The sequence below is a fragment of the Neopelma chrysocephalum genome, unplaced genomic scaffold (assembly GCF_003984885.1).
Source record: "Neopelma chrysocephalum unplaced genomic scaffold, ASM398488v2 Primary Assembly neopelma1_93, whole genome shotgun sequence".
NCBI classification, from domain to species: domain Eukaryota; kingdom Metazoa; phylum Chordata; class Aves; order Passeriformes; family Pipridae; genus Neopelma; species Neopelma chrysocephalum.
The window spans coordinates 1,283,204-1,302,296 of record NW_020897755.1 but is presented as its reverse complement, the minus strand read 5'-3'; the positions used below and the strand labels follow the sequence as shown (position 1 = coordinate 1,302,296).

Below are 19,093 nucleotides of genomic sequence, written 5' to 3'. Positions count from 1 at the left end.
TTTTGGTTTGCAGTGAGTAAGGCAAAAAATGGTTCTGTGCAAGCTGGATTCTCAGTACCTGAGAACTGGAGTTGGCTGCCTGTTACATTGTCTAACGTGGGTTTGTTTTTCTGAGGTGTGTTTGTGAACGACAGGTCTCTTGGCAGCTGGAACGAGCAAAGGGAGGGTAGCGATGTGGAAGAAAACAGCAGGATCTGACCAGAGCACACGGGCTTTGGAGGGCAAGGAGAAGTGGAAGTTCCAGGCATCCACAGAACTTGAGGGAAATGTCACTCAGATAAAGGTAAGAAAGGAAGGAGCTTCCTCGAATGTTGGTGGGACTTCACAACAGTTGGATGAATGGAGCACCTTTGTGAAACAGATGAACACGATCATTCTCGTGAGGCTATGTGTCCCACCACAGGTTGGTCCTCCTTAGGAGGAAAAACCATGAAAATCAAGTAATTTTTAGAATTGAAATGGGCAGAAATATTCCCTGTTTGTAGCTAGGCTCTCCATCACGTGTCTCATCAACAAACCCTTTGGATTCAGCACCCTGAAGTCATCTTCTGGAAAAGAAAGGTTGTCAGGAATGTCAATTTTACATAAATTTATTAAAATAACAAGCAGGAAAAGCTGACTAAATGCAAACTTTTATTCATCAATAATTTTCTTGTTTTCATCAATTTCTCAACATAAAGTTTGCTCTTACTGGTAGTTATGAAAAATAAAAGGATGTATTTACAACCAAATATTTTTTGGTGAGACGATGGGCCATCTAGAGGGGAATGCTATGGTTTTACGCACCAAATGGTATTTCCAGCTGCTTTTTCATCAGAAAAACATTTCTCATTTGCCAGATAATTTTATAATGTGTGATAGTGTTGGACTAGATGGGAATAATAAATTTTCTCTTACAAATTTGTAAACCAAATGCTTTAAAACATCTCTACTGCTATTTGCACTATTTTTAATGCTGAAGGCTGTAACAAAATACAGCATTATAATATATTTTAACCCATCGTCTGTTAAGTGTCAGGGTTCAGCATTTTTATTTATTTGGAATATTTTCACTTGTCACAGTGAGGTTAAACACTGTCATTCTATACCTATTAGCATTTTGATATATGCAGAAGAGAAATGCTGAGTATAACAATCATGAATTTAACTTCATAAAGTTTTATATTGATAAACAGCTTTTTTAACCACCACCATTCTACTAAAAGGCAAAGCTTGTGCTTTAGGTTCTCCAGCATTTTTGTTGTTGGGGTTTTATACCTTTTCAATTTTTGAGTGTTTCTATTATACTTTATATCATTCTGTTGCTGGTTTCATATGTGAGAACAATCCCCATTATTTTTCATAAGAAAAGAAAATCAAACAAATATATCTGGTGCCTTTCAAGAGAAAGTAATTTTATATTTGCTATTATTCTGTTTCCACATAAGAGTGGAAAGTATTTAAAAAGCAATGGGGGTCCATAACACAGTCATGCTTACAAAGTTAAACCAGAAGTGCTGTGAAAGTAGAGAATCCAGGTGTTTTATGAACATGCTTCAGTAACAAAAGGTCCAGGATATAGGAAATAGTGTGTGCCATGAGTATCTCATACATCTGCTAATACGTTGAGGGAAGGGAAGAAATATAGGTGTTTGTGTCAGCTTGCCCATTCGAGCCTTTTCCAGATAACAGGATACGAAGCACTGTCCAGAAATAGCACCTTGTTCCCAATGTTTGGGAGCATAAACAAAAGCATTGCCAAACAATTGTCAACAAGCACAGTGGGTTTATCTCATCAAGCTGTCTTTAATTATGGAAACTCGAGATTATTTTTGTTGTAAGGAGGGCAATGAAGATGATGAAGGGCCTTGATTTGAAGCCGTGTGAGGACACTGAGGGCACTGGGTGTGTTCAGCTGGAGAAGAGGAGACTGAGGGGAGACCTCACTGCAGTTCCAACTTCCTGGGGAGGGGCAGAGGAGGGGCAGGGACTGAGCTCTGCTCTGGGGGGACCAGGGACAGGACCCAGGGTATGGCCTGGAGTTGTGTCATGGGAGCTTTGGGTTGGATATTAGAAAGAGTTATTAAACCCTTTAAATACATGATGCTCTCTTGCAGCAGTAAATGTAAGATGGTGCAATAGTATCTTAGAAAAAGAAGCAGTTTTAATTTAAAAACCAGCTCCTCTACTTAGATGAAGGGAGTCTGAGTAGCCGGATAACAAGCGTAATTGTTTGAATCTGTAATAATTCCTAGTCATTGCCTATAGTTGTATTTAGATAGTAGGACTTCATGTATGTAAAAAAATGTTTATTTATTTATGTCCTTCCACATGTCATCTCCCTGGGGACATTGCTGTGACTGTTCAAGACCATAGATGAAATGGTGTTTTTTCTTTCCCCGTTCTGTACAGTGGGGCTCCCGAAAAAACCTGCTGGCAGTGAACAGCCTGAGCTCTGTGGTGATCCTCAGTGAACAGGCCATGTCGGCGCATTTTCATCAGCAGGTGGCTGTGGTTCAGGTGTCTCCCAACCTCTTCAACGTGACCACCTTCAGCACAGGAGCCACGCACAGCCTCCGTGTTGACATGAATGTTAATGGAGTCTTTGCTACTAAGGTTAATTGTTGTTTTGTTGGGTTTTTTTTCATTTATTTGCTTAATCAGTTGCCCAGTTAGGTGTATGGAGACCAAACATTCTAAGTCTTTAAGATAAACTTTCTTTGATGTTCCACTTAGTGTGTTATGGAGGTAGTGTTGTAATGGTAGCAATGGTGCTGTGGTGGAGCTGGTTTTTCAGATAGCACAGGGACTCAGGAATTCTTGAGGTGCTGACCAGAACCCAGAGAACTTCTGGATTACCAAAAGCCTTCCAACCCAATGTACAGAGGAACTAGTAAGTGGTGGCTATTGTGGTGGAGTTCTTGCTATGTTATTGTTTGCATTCCTGTATGTTTCCAAAGGAACTGAACGTACACATTCATTTGGTGTTTTGTTTGTTCTAGGATGCTCTAGTATTCTGGAACGGGAAGCAGGTGACTGTCTTTGAGTGTTCAGGAGATACCTTCAGAAGTGCAGGTAGGACTTAAAACACTGGTCAGAGTTGAAATGGTTCTTTTCCTCCAGAGTTATATGTTCTCTTAATTCATGGTAGTTAATGGACTGTAGTCATAGAATCATAGAAGAGTTTGGGTTGGAGGAGACTTTAAAGCTCATGTCGTTCCAACCCTCCCTACCCTGGGCAGGGACACCTTCCTCTAGACTGGCAAAATACTCAAGGCTTGAGGAAACAAACTTCCATCTGATGTAGCTAAATTACATTGTACAGGGCCTTGCACAAAACACGATATGAGGACAGAACTGCTTTTTTTTGTTTTTTCTTTAAAGTACATCATTCCAACATTTGATCAAGAACAGAATTTTTTCTTGTTTTTGTACCTGTGGCTCCTGTTGCCTTTGCAGATAGGCTATTTAAGGCTTTTCCACTTTGCCTGGGAGAACGTGTCATCAAGGTTTCATAGCACTTACATAAGAACTGGGAAGAAGGGTTTTAGTCCCAGCTCTCAGGAAAAGTTGTCCCATAAATTTCTGTATATAGAGCTAAGTAAAGTAAATTATTTTTTTAAGTGGTTAATTCTCCCTAAATATTTCTACCTTGAGTAATAAGTAATGCAGAATTCCATCAATCCCATCCAAAATCTTGAGGTTTGTCTTTTAAGAACCGTCAACTGTTTTCTGCTAAGTGCCTTATCTTGTCTACATTTACTCCTTTATAAATAATTTTCCATGCTGAATCACTGTGTTATTACCACCACGGTCCCAACAATCTATACCACTTCTGAAGTGATTGCAAAGCCATAGATTCCGTTGTCCCTCTTCAGTTGCAGTTTGATGAAGAAAGGAGTGAATTCTCTTACCAGAATCTCACATGGCACTTGCCTTTCTCTTTCTTTCGCTCCCCATATCAATTCTTTGCCCTTCCTCTCCCATTTGTTTCCATGGAGAGAGTACAAATACCTGTTTACGGTGGGAGCTCCAGGCGTTGAATGTAGTGGCAGAATGGAAGAAGGTGGCAACACTGAGGAGTTTGGGAATCAATACAAACTGACAGATTGGAAAAGGGATTTGGTGCAAGACAGTGGAAATTGAGTGCTTTAAGTTATTTTTTTTTCCCTTTTTATGGAACCTATTTATTGTAATGATGGCTTTATTGTGATTGTCCCAGGCTCTTTTCTTTGTGACTCTCCAGTTCTGTCCGTGCATGGAGAAAATCTGTACACAGTGGAGCCATATCGAGTCCAGGTCCGCACCTGGCAGGTAAGGGCTGAGGAAACGGTGAAGGGACAAATATGCCTTATTGTTTTCAAAGATTGGTGTTAGAACTTAAAATTTAAGTGGGTGATTTTTCCAAATCTATTAACTCTACCTTTGTCATAGAAAAAATACATTGAGTATTTCAGCAGAAAGATCTTTGACATTTTGTGTTCTTTAAGAAGTCTGTCACTTTGAACACTACTGCACTGTAACTAAGAAGTATTTACAGACTTTAAGAGGATCAAAATTGCATGCAGTTTGAATATGTATATGTATATTACTGACAGGAAGGTGAACGTACTGGGTATTCTTACAAGATAATGAAAAATACTCTCTGCACATTTTGTGTGTTCTGCAAAATCTTTTGCTGAACTTTTGCAGCCTCTCCTAATCTGTGAGAACCAGAAAGAGAAATCTAATTATCAGAGTTTTATGATACCTCATTTTATTTAGGAAATAAATATTGTATTTTAGAATGGGTGTGACTTATCACATAAATATAATGTATTTATTTTTGCAGCTTTGTATTTAAGGACCTTCAGAGACCATTATATTTATATCCCTCTCAGTTGGAAAAGGTTGTGTTATTGAAGAGGAAATTATTGCAGAAGGATGTGTTTTAAATTTAGACTGTTTTTGAGGCTACATGCATACCTGAAACACAGATTGCATTTGTAGGGATTGTGTATGTGTGTGTATGTGTGCGTGTGTGTGTGTGTGGAATTTCTCCACCTTCCTGGGAGCGATTTGCCTAACACAGAAGTTCAGCAGTTCGTGACTTAATTTGATGATAAAATAAGTCCCTTCTAGTGAGGCTGTGGCCACACAAACCTGGTGTTACATGTTTCTTCCTAGGGCACAGTTAAGCAGCTGCTGGTGTTCTCTGAAGCAGAGGGCAGTCCATGCCTCCTGGATGTCTGTGGGAATTTCCTGGCTGTGGGAACCGATTTGGCTCATTTGAAAATCTTTGATCTCTCGCGCAGGTATTAATAAGGCAGTTAAAAATAATCTGTTTATAGTTGAGCATACATCTTGTGTGGAATCTTTAGTTGGTTTTGATCTGATGAAAAGCGACAGCCCCTTTGAATCTTCAGACAATGCATGCAGCCTATGGGAGCTGATGGCCTATTTCCAAAGCAAGGGAAGAGCCATGGAATAATTAGACAAGTCATGGAATGATGATTATTATTATTATTTTAAAAAGAGAATACAGTGAGTGATATTTCTGTGGATTTAAAAGTTGGTGGAAAATCTATGGAAGATCAAGGCAAGGATGTCCCGTGTTTCTTCTGACAACTTGAACAAGAATTTAATCTCAGAAGAGTTGAACTAAAGAAACTCCATATCTCCTCATAAATCAGCAAACTTGTTTCAGTGAATCCATGGAGAAAGTGAACCAATAACCAAACATTCTATTCTTCCTCCTGTTTATGTTTAGAAAGAAGTTTACGTGACTTTTTTCAAACTTTACTGTGCTCGTTTGCTGACAAACATGAAAAAGATGTGTACTGACATGACCTTCAGTTAGAAAATTTAGCTACTAATAACAAATGTAATTTTGAAAAGCTGAAAAACCTGAAGACTGAAATAGATTCTGTTCTTCCTTGCATGCTGTCACCAGAGGAATGCTAAAGGCTAGTTAGTTACCCACTGGAAACTACCTGGGTTGGTATCACACAGATTCCACCTGGGAAACCGTGTAAAGGTTACTGGATTTGGGCAGGTTGTAACTAGCACAAATATTGGATTATGATGTTGGATAGTGGAGAAAAAGTAGCTTCACTCCTGCACGCTGTGTGAAATTTTTGCGTTTGGTACTGAAAATACCCCTTCTGAAATGATGACAGTATAGCACTCTTTAATTTCAAAGCATCATAGTTGGCCTAGAACGAATGAGAGGTCTAAACATGTAACCCAACAATGTTATTTCTACAGAATCAAAGTGTTTTTTTTCATGGAATTGCATTATAGGTCTAAATTGCTGTCACTTCAAATTACTGTCACTTCTTTGTCACATTCTTTTGTTTCATGAGATTTGTCCTTTGTTGCTGACTGGTTGCTGGGTTTGCATCTGTACCAGCATTAAGATTCTTTTGAGATAAGAAAATATATAAATACCCCCCACCAATGACATTTCTTTACTCCTGCTCCACGATGTGCTTTCCATACACAGAACTTTCATGTGATGGGCTCTATTCAACATTCGTAGTACTGTTCAATTTATTTCTGTAGGAAAAGCAGGCCTTTGAATTCAGAACTCTGGTCAGGTATTCTTGCTGTATAGCCCTATTTTGGGAATCCTGTAGAAGCACTGGAGATAATTTTTGCTGATTCATTGAGAAAAGAATGTCCATTAACTTATTCCTGAAGGAAAGGCAGTGGCAGCAGTCCTCTGGAGAGGAAACTGGAGTCTGGGGCAGTGGTGTCATACAGTGGAAATAGTTTGTTTTTAAAAGTCTTACCCATAATTTGTGAAATGTTTTGGCTGATGCATATTACCAGTTGCTTGCCACTATGTGATTGAAGTTTATTCCCTCCCCCAGAGAGGCAAAAGTGCACTGCAACAGCAAGGACTTATCCCAGCTGCTCCCTGGCCGTGGAGGCATCACGTCCGTCAAGTGCAATGCTAATGGCAGCAAAGTCAGCATCCTGGTCAGCAAGGTGAGGCACAGCTCTTCACCCACCACCTGGGACCTGCCCTGTTCACACTCTGGTGCAGGTCACGATTACTGAGGGCTCAAGATTCACTTCTCAGAAACAAATCTACATGGTCCTTGCAGTGTTTTTGAGTTGTGTCATGAAGTGTCGTGTCCCAGCATGTAAATAAACACTAAAATTAAGGTCTCTTAAGGCTTTGTACCTGTGGTGGGAACAACCCAGAAAAGGAAGGAGTATTTTAGTTAAGAAAGCTGCTTTGTAGCATTTCGAAGAAATCCAAGACTGACTTGATGGAATAGAAAACCAGCCAGAAGTTTTCTGGTATTTCTTCCTGTGAATGTCCTTGTGTGATTACCAGTAAAGAAAGTTGAGAGCATGAAGCAGATGAGGTAAACATACCTTTTTTCCTTTGTGATTGAATGCTTCGGGAACTTTTTGTTTTCCCTTCTTGTAGGCAGATGGGAACATCGATTCCAAGATCTGTTTCTATGATGTTGAAATGGACAAAGTTACGCTCTTTGATTTCAAGGCTGAACAGGGAGATGGTGGAGAGAAGCTTTCTGCTGGACAAGGCATTGGCAAGTAAGGAGCTTTTATTTCAAAAAGCATAATGGTGGATTTAAGATGGGAATCTGCCCCGTGAAGACAAGCACACTTTGATACTGACATTCCTCTGCCTTGTGTAGGAGCTTGTATGAATTTAATTATTTTATTTCTAGAGAACTAATGAAAGGTGGTACATTGTATGTCCTCAGGCTGCATCCCTGTCTGTTCCAATACCGTGAGCTAGGGAGTGTTAGACGAAGATACTAGAATGCAAACTCAAAATAAGGAGGAGGAGACAGTTCTTCAGCCAACATGCAGCTGAGCTAAGGAGCTCCTTGCCAAAGGAAGTTAGAGGTGATGAAGGAAGGGCTCATGGAGGTATTGGACAAATTCACAGAAGAGAAATGCAGGGAGAGTTATTAGCTATGTGGAATCCACGTCTGGCTCAAGAGGTCTCTAAGGGGAGGGTGATTGAGTGTAGGGGGGTATGTGCAAGGTATTGCAGGACTGGAATTAGGGTCCAAATCTTAAAATAAAGAAAAATCTTGGAAAGCTACTCTTCCTTGAAGAATTTACATGATAGGAACTGAAAAGAGGACATTCTGAAGGTCTTTGTTGGAAAAAAAATATTTTTAAAGTGCAGTAAGGGATGTTTTTGCATGGGTAAAAACTCATGAAATATCTACTTAGAACTGACACTTTTGTGTTCATGCAAACTGTTCTGTGGGAAATGCAACACTAGAAATCCTAGGAGCACAATGCAATGAAGTAGGAATTCTCGTGGAAGTACAGTGGGATGTTAGGGTACAAATTCGAAATTCCTATCTGGTTTTACAGTAATTTTTCTGACTGTATTTTTCTTAAGAAAAACCAGCATTGGAGTAGGCGGATTGCTTTTTTTAGCAACTCTCTGCTATGGGTATTACAAGCAAAAAAAAGGAATTACTCGTCTTAGCACTGAAAACTCAGCTCATCAAAAACTTGGACCAATGCAAATTTAGGGTCTTATGTCTTGGTCAGTTATGCAACAGTGTAGTGTATGAGTAGTGAGGAAGTTGTTTCCAAGTGTAATATGTTGTGTAGCCCAACAGAGGCCGTCCCAAGCCAGTACTGCTGGTTCACTGCTGTTTGAGCATCAGTGTGAATAATCCATTTATCTGCACATTTTAGAGGTTCTTCAAATCAGAGCGAGTAAACTCACCAGACAGTCATAATAATCTCTGCCTCTTCTGCTTCTCTTTCCCTCCTCCTGAGGTAAAATCTAAACAGTCTGAGCTTTTTTACACAAATACTGTTTTTCAGTTTGCAAGTTATTTATTTTGAATTATGTGGTAGAGGAAGGACTTTGGGTATTTCTGCACCTCTTTGAATCTCTTTTAATTTGCCTTCCAGCCCTATTCCAACCTTCCCCACAAAGTTCAACCTTCAGTGGTGACAGCAAATGAGAAAATATTTTGATGATGTCTTTGGTTTCTCTTTTAAAAAATGTGACACCTCTCAATATTCTGTATTTCTTCAGAAGAATACTAAGCCATTGCTAAAATAGTCTGATTCTGTATGTCTGGAGTCTTGGCATGGCTGGCACTGAAGTAGTATTGAAATGCCCCAAAGGAGGCAATAAGATGTTATTATTTAAACTACAGCCAGAGAGTGGCATTCCCAAGGCTGCAGGGGTTGTCCTGGTGCTTAATGTGCTGTTCCACAGTGCTTTGAAATTCTTCACATGCAGCAGCCAGGTGGGGGTTGGTATCTTCTCCTGGGTAACAATCAACAGGCCTCAAGTTGTGCCAGGGAAGATTTAGATTGGATATTGGGGAAAATTTCTTCAGGGAAAGAGTTGTCAGGCGTTGGAACAGGCTGCCCAGGGCAGTGGTGGAGTCACCATCCCTGGAAGCGTTCAAAAAATGTGTGGACGAGGTACTTGGGGACGTGGTTTAGTGGTGAACATGGTGGTGGTGCTGGGTTGATCGTTGGACTTGGTGATTTTAGAGGGCTTTTCCAACTGTAGTGATTCCATGATTCTAAGGCCGAGCTGAGGGAGCCCCTGTGCTACAGCACCTACAGCAGCAGCAGTCACTGAGGTGGATTGTTTGAAGGATGTTCAAGTGTTTCTGTAGGACCTAGAGTCTCAGGGGAGGCAGATTTTGGGTGCCTGTTTATATTTGTGGCAGTACCAGCTTTTTCCTCACAGAGATGTAGAAAAAATATGTCCTGAAGCCATGGTCAGTGTACACAGACCAAACTAGCAGTGTTGTGGCCATGTGTAAAGTGTCAGGAGGCAGGAATATGTATCTGGTTACTGCTGTAATGCAGAGAATAAATAACATGTTTCATTTACACTCGTCCACTGAATGGGCTGGAATTATTTTGTCTCCCTTCCTACATTTTTTCTTATCTCTCAGTAGGTCTGTAGTGGAGTATCCGGAGCTGCACAGTCACATCCCTGTTTGCCATTTCTGGGACCAGAGTGAACCAAGGCTTTTTGTATGTGAAGCAATTCCTGAAACAGGACTCCAGTCTTCAGACCAGAAGAAAAACCAGACCGAGGGCACAGTACGGTCTTTTTTATTTGTTTTATCTTGCTTTATGCGGAGTTCTCCCTGTCCAAGTAATAAATCCTTGGATTTGTTTTAGGATGTGGGAGAGGGTAGTACATATTATCTCGGACAAATATAAGTGATGAAACCCTGTGTTTGGTGTCTGTGCTTCAGGCACTGTATGACAGCTCTCTGGTTTGGCCTCAGCTTGCACACAGTGAAGAGGAAGAAGAGGGGATTCCTTATCTCTGCTAGAATTTTGGGGATAGCCATAATGTAAGCTTGTATCTGGAGCACTGCTTTTCAGGTGACATTATTGGGTGGATTGATAATCTAGAAGTTTTTAACTTAAAAAAAAATGCTGATTTTATATCTTGAGTCCACTTTTAGCAGCAAGAATGAATTTGGTAGAATAACAGGGATACTACTGTTAAATGAACTGAGAAATATGCTCTTCCCACCCACTCCTTCCCATCTTCTGCTTTTCTGGACAGACATTGGACATTTTTAAGACTTCACAAATTATCTGTTATGGTCTCTTTTACATTAAAAAAAAGATTTCATTTTTATTGATCAGATGTGATCTAATCAAAGATTTCTTTTATCACACCAAGAATTCTTCCCCTCTTCCCCTGCTACTGTGCTTGTAGAGGTCCTTACCACTTTGTACAGAATTGCCTGTCCTGCATAAACATTCCATTGATTTGAAATGCCCAGGTTGATCTCAAGTTTTGTGATTTGTGCATTATTTTAATTAAACCTCTTAAAATTAGAAATAGAAAGCTCTTTGTGTCGTTTTATTTGTTGAGATGACCTTAGAAAGATCATGAGAAGATGGGGAGTAGTGGAATAGGGATGTCTCAAAAGGCCTGGGTAAGGTCTTCTAGCCAGAGGAGAACACTTTTTAACCTAATATTTCTCATGTAAAAAACTTTAAATGTTTGGCTTCTACATAAAGTTGAAAAATAAGAAGATAGAAAAGGAATGCAACTTACTTTTTGGCCCTTAATCAACAGAACTTTTTACTGTCTGCTTATGCTTTAAGAAATGAGAAGTCTGATTAACTTCTGTGGGAAATAAATGTATTACTTTGGCTTGAGTCAGGTCAGTATTTCAGCTGTTACAGGAACTGTTCCCTGGGATCTTACAGCAATCAGTGAGCTGCTGAACTTATAATGGGAATAATATAATGGTTTTTTTTAAAAAAAGTTGAAAAAAGGTGTGGCTGCCCCATCCCTGGAAGTGTCCAAGGCCAGGTTGGACGGGGCTTGGAGCAACCTGGGCTAGTGGGAGGTGTCCCTGCCCATGGCAGGGGGTGGAAGGAGATGAGCTTTAAGATCCCTTCCAACTCAAACTGTTCCATGATTCTGTTTCTCTGCCCTGAACCAGGTCTGTCAGGAGGCTCCTGGAGCAGCTGTGGCCTGGGGCTTTTCTCTCTGTGGTGGGTGAAAGTGGCTGCTGGGAGGCAGAGCTGGAGGTCCCTGTGCAGAGGGAGTCCCTGGCTGCTCACAGCAGGGAGGAAGCCTGTGGCCCTGCCCTCCCCAGCAGCTGTGTGTGTCAATGTATATGTCATATTATTTTCAAGAGAAGCTTCTGCCAAGTGAATATGGAAAATAAAAACAAAAAGAAAGAAGGATATTGCAGCATAAAAACAAAACAATGCTTTGCTTCCTTTTCCAGATGGATGTTTGGATTATATCATTCTTCAGCACTGAAGAGCATGGCCTTTTGCTGCAGGACAGCTTTCCATTGCCTTCATCCTATGAGGTTCTGCTGGGCATAGAGGTGCCACATTATTACTTTGCAAAAAAGGTGAGGCAATCTTTAACAATTCCTTCCCTTCCCAGAAGTTCAGACTTTCCACTACATAGGGATCAAATTTAACCAAATTGAGTCTGGGGTAAGTAGAGGAACTCCAATGGCAGTGGCTGCATCACATGTAGAAATGACATAAAGATAATTCTAATGCAGGTGAACTTGGCAGGATTGTGGAATTTGCAATGAGTTGGCTTTTTGTGAGTATTGCAAACTGAATGTGACATACAAATGTAGGAGAAACAGGAATTACCAGGGAATGCAACTTAAAAAGGGATGTGAAAAAAATTCTGCTTTATCTATTCATTGTGCCTGTTGTGAGTACAGGTTGTGTGTGTGTGTCAGCTTTATGTAGGCTGTAAGAGAGAACACTTCCTACTAGCTTTGGCAGAAGCAACCCACTTCCTTGTTGGAATGAAGCTTAATCCCCAAGAACACCTAAGAGAGCAAGAATAATCATCTTGCACTGTCACCAAATACTGCAAATGCCAGGAATGCAGACTCTAACTTCTTAAACTTGAATTTCAATCCAAAACTGTTTGGATCTCAGGTAAAGAATACCCTGCATGATTCCATGCATACTGGGAGAGCTGCAGCCTGTTACTTGCAGATTGGTTTCTGGTGAAGCTCTGACCTGAGTTTCCTGGTGCCTCTCAGGATGATGATTTGCTCTGTTCCTGTCTTGTAGGGGAGTGTAACAGGGTGTTTGTTCTACTAAGGCATTTAGTTTTGTAAAATCTTCAGGGAATTAATATTAATGAGACTTCTAATCCTCTAGGTCATCTGACTAAGGCCAGTTGGATCATGCAAACCTAATTTCATATAGTTTAAGAGCAGTGTTAAACAGGGAAAATGTATCTAGGTGTTTTTCTACTTAACGTGTTCAGATTCAAACAGCACTTTGCAATTCATCCCTTTCAAAGCACTACCTCTTGTCACCCTTCCTGTGCAGATCAAACTTTTAGACTTGTACTCTGTTTTACTTTCCTTTTTCCCTTAATTTGAAAGGTCAAATGTGATATGATACATTTTCCAGTCTTTCTTTTAACACTTTCCCAACGTCTCATGCTATTTTACTTTGATATTATGTCTTTTTTTTTTTTTTAACTCTGTATGGATTATTGCTGCCATTAGTTGTGTTTTCGGAGGGGATGTGTCTATAAACCTGTAAGTATGTGCATTGTTTTGCTCCTCTTCCTTCCTCCTCTTCTCCTCTCTCTTCTGTTTCCATTTTCTTCCTTGGTAGGTCTCTTCATGACTCTTCATGACTAAATCACTTGTTACACAATAATTCATTTGGGAAGCCTGATTTAGTATATGAACAGAGTCTGCTTTAAATACAGCAAATTGAACTGATGCAACAAGCCTGTTTTGACCAAGTTTCATTCCAGGGTTTCTCCTTAGTTGCTACAATGTCTTTACTGTCCTAGTTCCAGAAATTCCCCAAGTTTTAGTCAAGCGTATTTGTGCTTTTGATTTCTGTCTTTTACTGTATCTAAGACTTCCACTGTATAATAATATGATGCTATTTTTGTTGGCTTCTGTAAACCTTAATGTTTAGTTATCTAAATATACAATTGAGGTAGAGTGTATGTGCAACTTGGTGTCTTTCATGACTCAGATGATCTTCCACTGTGCTTGGCCTGGGAAAGTTTCCTTGTTACACTCCAGGCAGATCATTTGACATTGAGGATTGAGACTTTATTCTTCTTCTGAATAATGATTGAATTGCTTTGAGCTTTGTCAGCCTTTCAGTGACTGGTGAAAGTATCTCTGAAGCTCCAGAACTGCTAGTTGTAGAGGGAAGGGTTTGAACCTGAGCTTCACACGAAGGCAAGGATAAAAGAACTGGGTCTCTATAGTTAACTTTCAGAACAGCAGACTAATGTTTGAGAAGAGACTAAACTTTGAGAAATGCTTATCTGAAATCTTCAGAGATCTGGGGACTTAATTGTTGCTATTATAGTAGTAATAACAATAATAATAATAATAACTATAATAATAGGAGGTTGCCTCTCTGTGGTATTATACCAATCTCCAGTGATCACTGACATGCTGTGGTTGTTCACTGCAGTATGCTCATCTCTTCTATGACATTCCATATTTTGGGGCATTTTCTAGGAAGTTCCTAAACCTCTTAACTGTTGTCACTATTGATCATGGTCCTGTGGAAATAAACAACTTGGACTGTAGTGGGAATAATGTAACTAATTACGTGTACAAAGGACTGAGTTTCAACCTGCCTGATCCCTAAATGCCAACCTTCTGCTTTTAGCTGGGAGATTCTGAGAAGGGAGCACCAGAGCCTGGCTCAACTACAGTCTCTCAGATGGTTGCAAGGAGACCCATGAGAGATTTTATTGGCTTGGGAGACTGTGATAAGACCACCCAGGATGCCATGCTGAACTTCAGCTTCTATCTGACCGCTGGAGACATGGATGAGGCCTTTAAATCCATCAAGCTGATAAAAAGGTATCAGAACTATTTGTATGTGTTTCTTTTTGGGTACAGTTTATTTTTTGTTCAAAGTTTGTATGAAGTGTTGATCCTTCTAAATTCTCCTTACCTTTTCCCTCTCTGATTTCATTCTCCCTTTCACTTTAACCACATGAAACATTTATTTTAAAGACATCTTCATGCTTATTCTTTGTCTACAAGACATTGCAAGCTCTGTGAGTCTTTTTACTAAACAGGAAAGAATAACTGATAACCAGCAACCCTATCCTATGTATGAATGGCAAAAATCTCACGTCATCAGTAGAAGAAAATGAACATTCACAACTTTATTTATACATCTAAAATAATCACAGTAATACCGAGTATTACAGATTTACCAACCACATAGCTGATTTTTAAATTTAAATGTACATTATTATAATATGGATATTGCAATATTAGGGGAAATAATATAATGTCTCTTAAATACTCCACAATATTTTATTTTAAAAACCCCTGCATTTAATCATAGCATATTATTTTTGGAATTATTTTTTTTTCCAGAAAGTAATGCAGGCAAATGAATACTAATCTTAGTTGGTTTTTACAAACCTACTGCTAGAAGAAACTCTTTGTCAGCTTTATGGTGTTTACCCTGATAGTCTAGAGCAGCGCAGTTGTTCTAGAGTATCAGTCTCTGCAGAGTGTTGCTCACTTGGAACGTGGTGCAGAGCAGCAGTCAGGGTTGAGTTTCTTATCACATCCAAACTGAGTGCAGAACAGAACTCAAGAGCCAGCTTGATGATCACATTTTAACAAAGTGTGGACATAGAGAAGCAAAGCAGTGTATTCAGCTGGGAGCAACACAACAGTCCTAAGGGATTTGTAACATTCACAGCTCATGGTCCCTCAAACCTATCACTAACTGTGCTCGGAGCAGCATCCTGAGAGCTTTTAAACACCTGACATTCCTTCAGGTTCCTGTATGCCAAGTGTTCCTGCATAATAGTTTTTGGTGTGTTGTTTTTCTTCCTGAAAATTACATGCACAGGACTTTTGTGAGCCCATGTGCTCTCAGGGTGAGACTTATAATAGGCCTAATTCCAAAGGTATTCATTTTTCACTTTGTTACCACATTAAGTTACCAGGCAGGTTGTTTTTAAATCTCATGCTGAAGTCTTGTATATGTGTCTTACTTTCCAGTTTTGGTGCTTGAGTGGCAGCTCTGTTCTCCAGTGTTCCCTGTGTTATGTGCCTCTGAGCATTGCTGGGCAGAGCTGGTGTCCTGCCATAGCACTCTAATGTCACTGCAAATGTTAAAGCTGGCTGGGAAGAAAAGAAACCAATTTGGGCTGAAATATCTGTTTTTGATAATAGTTCCCAACAATGTAAGTTAATAATATCTGTGATTATTAGGGAGTCCAGGTAACCTCCTGTAGATATTTGCCCTCATTGTAACACTGAAGTAGATTTTTCAGCAGCATGTGTGGCCTGTTCTAGCTGCGTACCCTTCTCATTTTTAATGTCTGTTTACACATGGGACAAACCCAAACCTTTGTCTCAGGATACAAAAGAAGTGTCTGAAAAAATGCAACTTAATTCTTCTGCTTTCCCTTTCTTAACGTTGAAATAGTTGGAGTTACTTTTGCTGTTTACTCTCTGGGCTGTGCTGGGACTGGGAGCAGGTGTCACAGCTAATGGGAATCCATTGCTTGTAGAGAGGTGGATGGAAGGACTAGAGAGTCATGAAATTTGAACAGCTGTTAAACCCATCACTTATTCTATAGTGAGTTTTCTGCTTTCTCAGATTGCCTGTTAACTCCAAAGCCTATAGCTTTTTACTTTATTATTAGGGAGCAGGAGAACTTGATGCAGACAGAGAAAACGTATGTTTGGTTCCCTCTTTCCTGTGTTCTCATTGCACACACTCGGTGTCTTCTCCAGCTGACCCTGCTGCCATGCAGCTGTGATGCTCTGTCAGGATTCTGACAATCCAACATTCTGTGCTGTACAGCAGAGGGAGAGGGCAATATAATATAATATAATATATATAACATTATGTGTTTTATACATATATATATAGATGGAGCCCATCCAAATAATAATTGAGGGCCTCTGCCCACAAGAGTGAGCGTTGTGATGTCTTTCAACCCTTAGTTTTAAATTATAGCATATATTTATAGAAAAACAATTCCAATGCAGATCTCCTTGGAGATCCTTCCCCTTTCAAGTGCTCTCCTTCAGCATGGTGACTCCACGTAGTCATTTTCCAAGCCCCGGCGGAAGCGAGCGGTCAGGGTGCGGCTGATGACGATGACCCGGGGGGCCATGCAGTCCTCGCGCCTGTGGAGGATGTTCCAGATCAGGATGGCAGCTGCCAGCGTGGCCAAAAGGCAGGCTCCAATGTTCAGGTAGCAGGACCAGGAGAGGTTGGTGTATGGGCCGATGCGGTAGAATGTCACCAGTCCAATAACCAGAACAAAACCTGCAAGCAGAATGGCAGACTTATTTTTTAATAAGTTCTTCTCTTGAATTTCTGTAGTGGCAAGATGCCATAGGCATCTCAACATTTACAGACTCAATATCTGTAAAGCCTTTCCATCCCTATTATGATGTGCTGGTTGTGTTCTTGAATTCATATTTGGGCACAATGGTACTGCCTTAAACAGGCTCAATGTTAGGTTTAAATCTGTCCTCTTTCTTATTCCCTTTGCCAACACAGAAATTATTATTATTACTAATGATAATAATAATTTAAATCTTTTATACAGAATATGTACACTTATTCTGAAATTTAAAAATGTCTATTTAAGGCAGGCGACTATGTAAACTGCGAAGATGATGAATAGCTAAATATCTTACAGAAATAATAAAAACCAGTATACAGAAGGTTAAAAAAAGAGAAGGTGAAATAAATGGGACTTTGCGATCCTACTTTTTCTTTCTGAAAAAGTGTTATGAGGCAGAAGTAATGTCATGCCTCCAGAAGCTACTAAAGGCAAAGTTTCTATTGCCCTCCTAACCTTAAGCACAGTACTAAGTTCCCTAGTAGATAGGTAATATTTGAGTAATAACACTGCACTTGTCTAGTGTTTCCATCCAGGTGTCACAATGTGATTTGCAAAAAAAACCTGGTGGTTCATTGCTGATGAACAGTGAAGAAGTGAGGTGACTGTTCTAGTCACGCAGGAGGTCCATGTTAGAACAAGGGGCAGAATCTGTATCCTTTGACTCCTACTTTTTTACATTGCTGAGACTGCCCTTTCCCTGGAGAATGCATTGATAGCCACACAATTACTTTTCTGCCCTCTGTTTATTGGATCACCACAGAGTCACAGAATGGGTTGGGTTGGAAGGGACCTTAAAGCTCATCCAGTCCCACCCCCTGCCATGGGCAAGGGGACCCTCCACTATCCCAGGTTGCTCCAAGCCCTGTCCAACCTGGTCTTGGACACTTTCAGAAGCCACAGCTTCTCTGAGCAACCTGTGCCAGGGTCTCACCACCCTCACAGGGAAGAATTTCTTCCCAAAATCCCATCTAACCCTGCTGTCTGGCAGTGGGAAGCCATTCCCCCTTGTCCTGTCCCTCCAGGTCCTTGTCCCAAGTCCCTCTCCGGCTCTCCTGGAGCCCCTTTAGGCCCTGGAAGGGGCTCTCAGGTCTCCCTGGAGCTTTCTCTTCTCCAGGTGAACACCCCCAGCTCTCCCAGCCTGGCTCCAGAGCAGAGGGGCTCCAGTCTAGTCTTCCTTCATGTCCCTGTTGTCAAACAAAATTATTTTTCACTTTTAAAAAAGAAGTAATTTATGGTTAGATTGAAACAAACATACAAAGAGGCAAGTATGCCTCTAACTATTTCCACTAACCAAGGAAAGGTTTCCTCTTTATTCTCTTACACACTTCCTTAACCACCACCATAGCACAAGAATGTCATTGCCAAAAGGACCCCTTCATGAAGGGTGATGGAATAAACAAAGGCCCATAAACTGCCAGAATATTTCTGGACACCATCTTGTCATGGGCAAGGAAAAAGTCAAGAGCAAGTAAGTCCAGTGGCTGTATAGTGTCTTCTCAGTTAGCCACACTGCTTGTGCCTGCAAACACTGTCCCCATGGATACATGACAATGATGTGATCCCTGGCTCTGGTCCTTTATTTTCCATGAAAGATCCCATCCTGAGTACGCATTGTATCAAGTTTCTAAAAAGAGTACTAGTAATGCAGTGAAGATGGAAAAGACTTGAGTTATATACAGATAAAAAAACAGAGGAGGGAAACGAAGTACAAGTAGGAGGAAAAAATCAATCATTACTTAAAGGCATGACACTTGTACTGTTCTGAGAGTCAGTAATGTGAAGGCTGAATTCCCCTCCTCATAATACAAACACTGAAGGAGTATTCCTTCAGGAGATGTTTGGCATCTTTGGCTCTCCTGTGTCTATCTAGAAGGTGGTTTGTAACTCAATTGCTTGCTGCACCTTCTCCTCCTGAGAGGAGAGCTGTACCACAGCTGGCATGGCCAGGGAGGCTTTGGAGTGAGGCATTTCTGCCTGAGGATAAGTGAGGAGGAAATAGGTTCTTACAGGTTCTTTCCTGCTCTTTCGCTGCTCTGCTGTGAAAAAGGCTTGATGTTCCCTGGATGGATTTTAAGCTGTTGACTCAGTTGTAAGGACAAAATAACTCCTTGATTTTGTCAGTAAGTCTCTTAGTTATTTAATGGTTCAGCTTAGTTATAAGTGAACGAGTTTCATCTGGGAAAAATGTGGCCACATGGAGCACACCGAGTGGCAGAACTTGCTGATCCACACAATCGTGGT

General features: G+C 40.5%; 2 protein-coding genes across 4 annotated transcripts in view; one reads left to right on the top strand and one right to left on the bottom strand.

Moving 5' to 3' along the window:
- The window catches only part of IFT140 (intraflagellar transport 140), an 80,875-nt gene that overhangs the window by 16,701 nt on the left and 45,081 nt on the right, over positions 1-19,093 (top strand). For 2 of the 3 annotated variants that reach the window (XM_027693742.1, XM_027693743.1), the window contains exons 9-18: positions 135-283; positions 2,392-2,595; positions 2,982-3,054; positions 4,202-4,293; positions 5,146-5,273; positions 6,834-6,951; positions 7,403-7,530; positions 9,897-10,047; positions 11,712-11,843; positions 14,122-14,318. In XM_027693742.1, coding sequence (XP_027549543.1) covers positions 135-283; positions 2,392-2,595; positions 2,982-3,054; positions 4,202-4,293; positions 5,146-5,273; positions 6,834-6,951; positions 7,403-7,530; positions 9,897-10,047; positions 11,712-11,843; positions 14,122-14,318 — 1,372 coding nt within the window. The remainder of the gene's footprint in view (positions 1-134; positions 284-2,391; positions 2,596-2,981; positions 3,055-4,201; positions 4,294-5,145; positions 5,274-6,833; positions 6,952-7,402; positions 7,531-9,896; positions 10,048-11,711; positions 11,844-14,121; positions 14,319-19,093) is intronic. The other variant, XM_027693744.1, reaches the window with a different exon arrangement.
- The window catches only part of TMEM204 (transmembrane protein 204), a 31,913-nt gene continuing 27,434 nt past the window's right edge, over positions 14,615-19,093 (bottom strand). Inside the window, exon 3 of the mRNA XM_027693748.1 lies at positions 14,615-16,767. Within this exon, the coding sequence (XP_027549549.1) occupies positions 16,523-16,767 (245 nt within the window). The 3' untranslated portion in view covers positions 14,615-16,522. The remainder of the gene's footprint in view (positions 16,768-19,093) is intronic.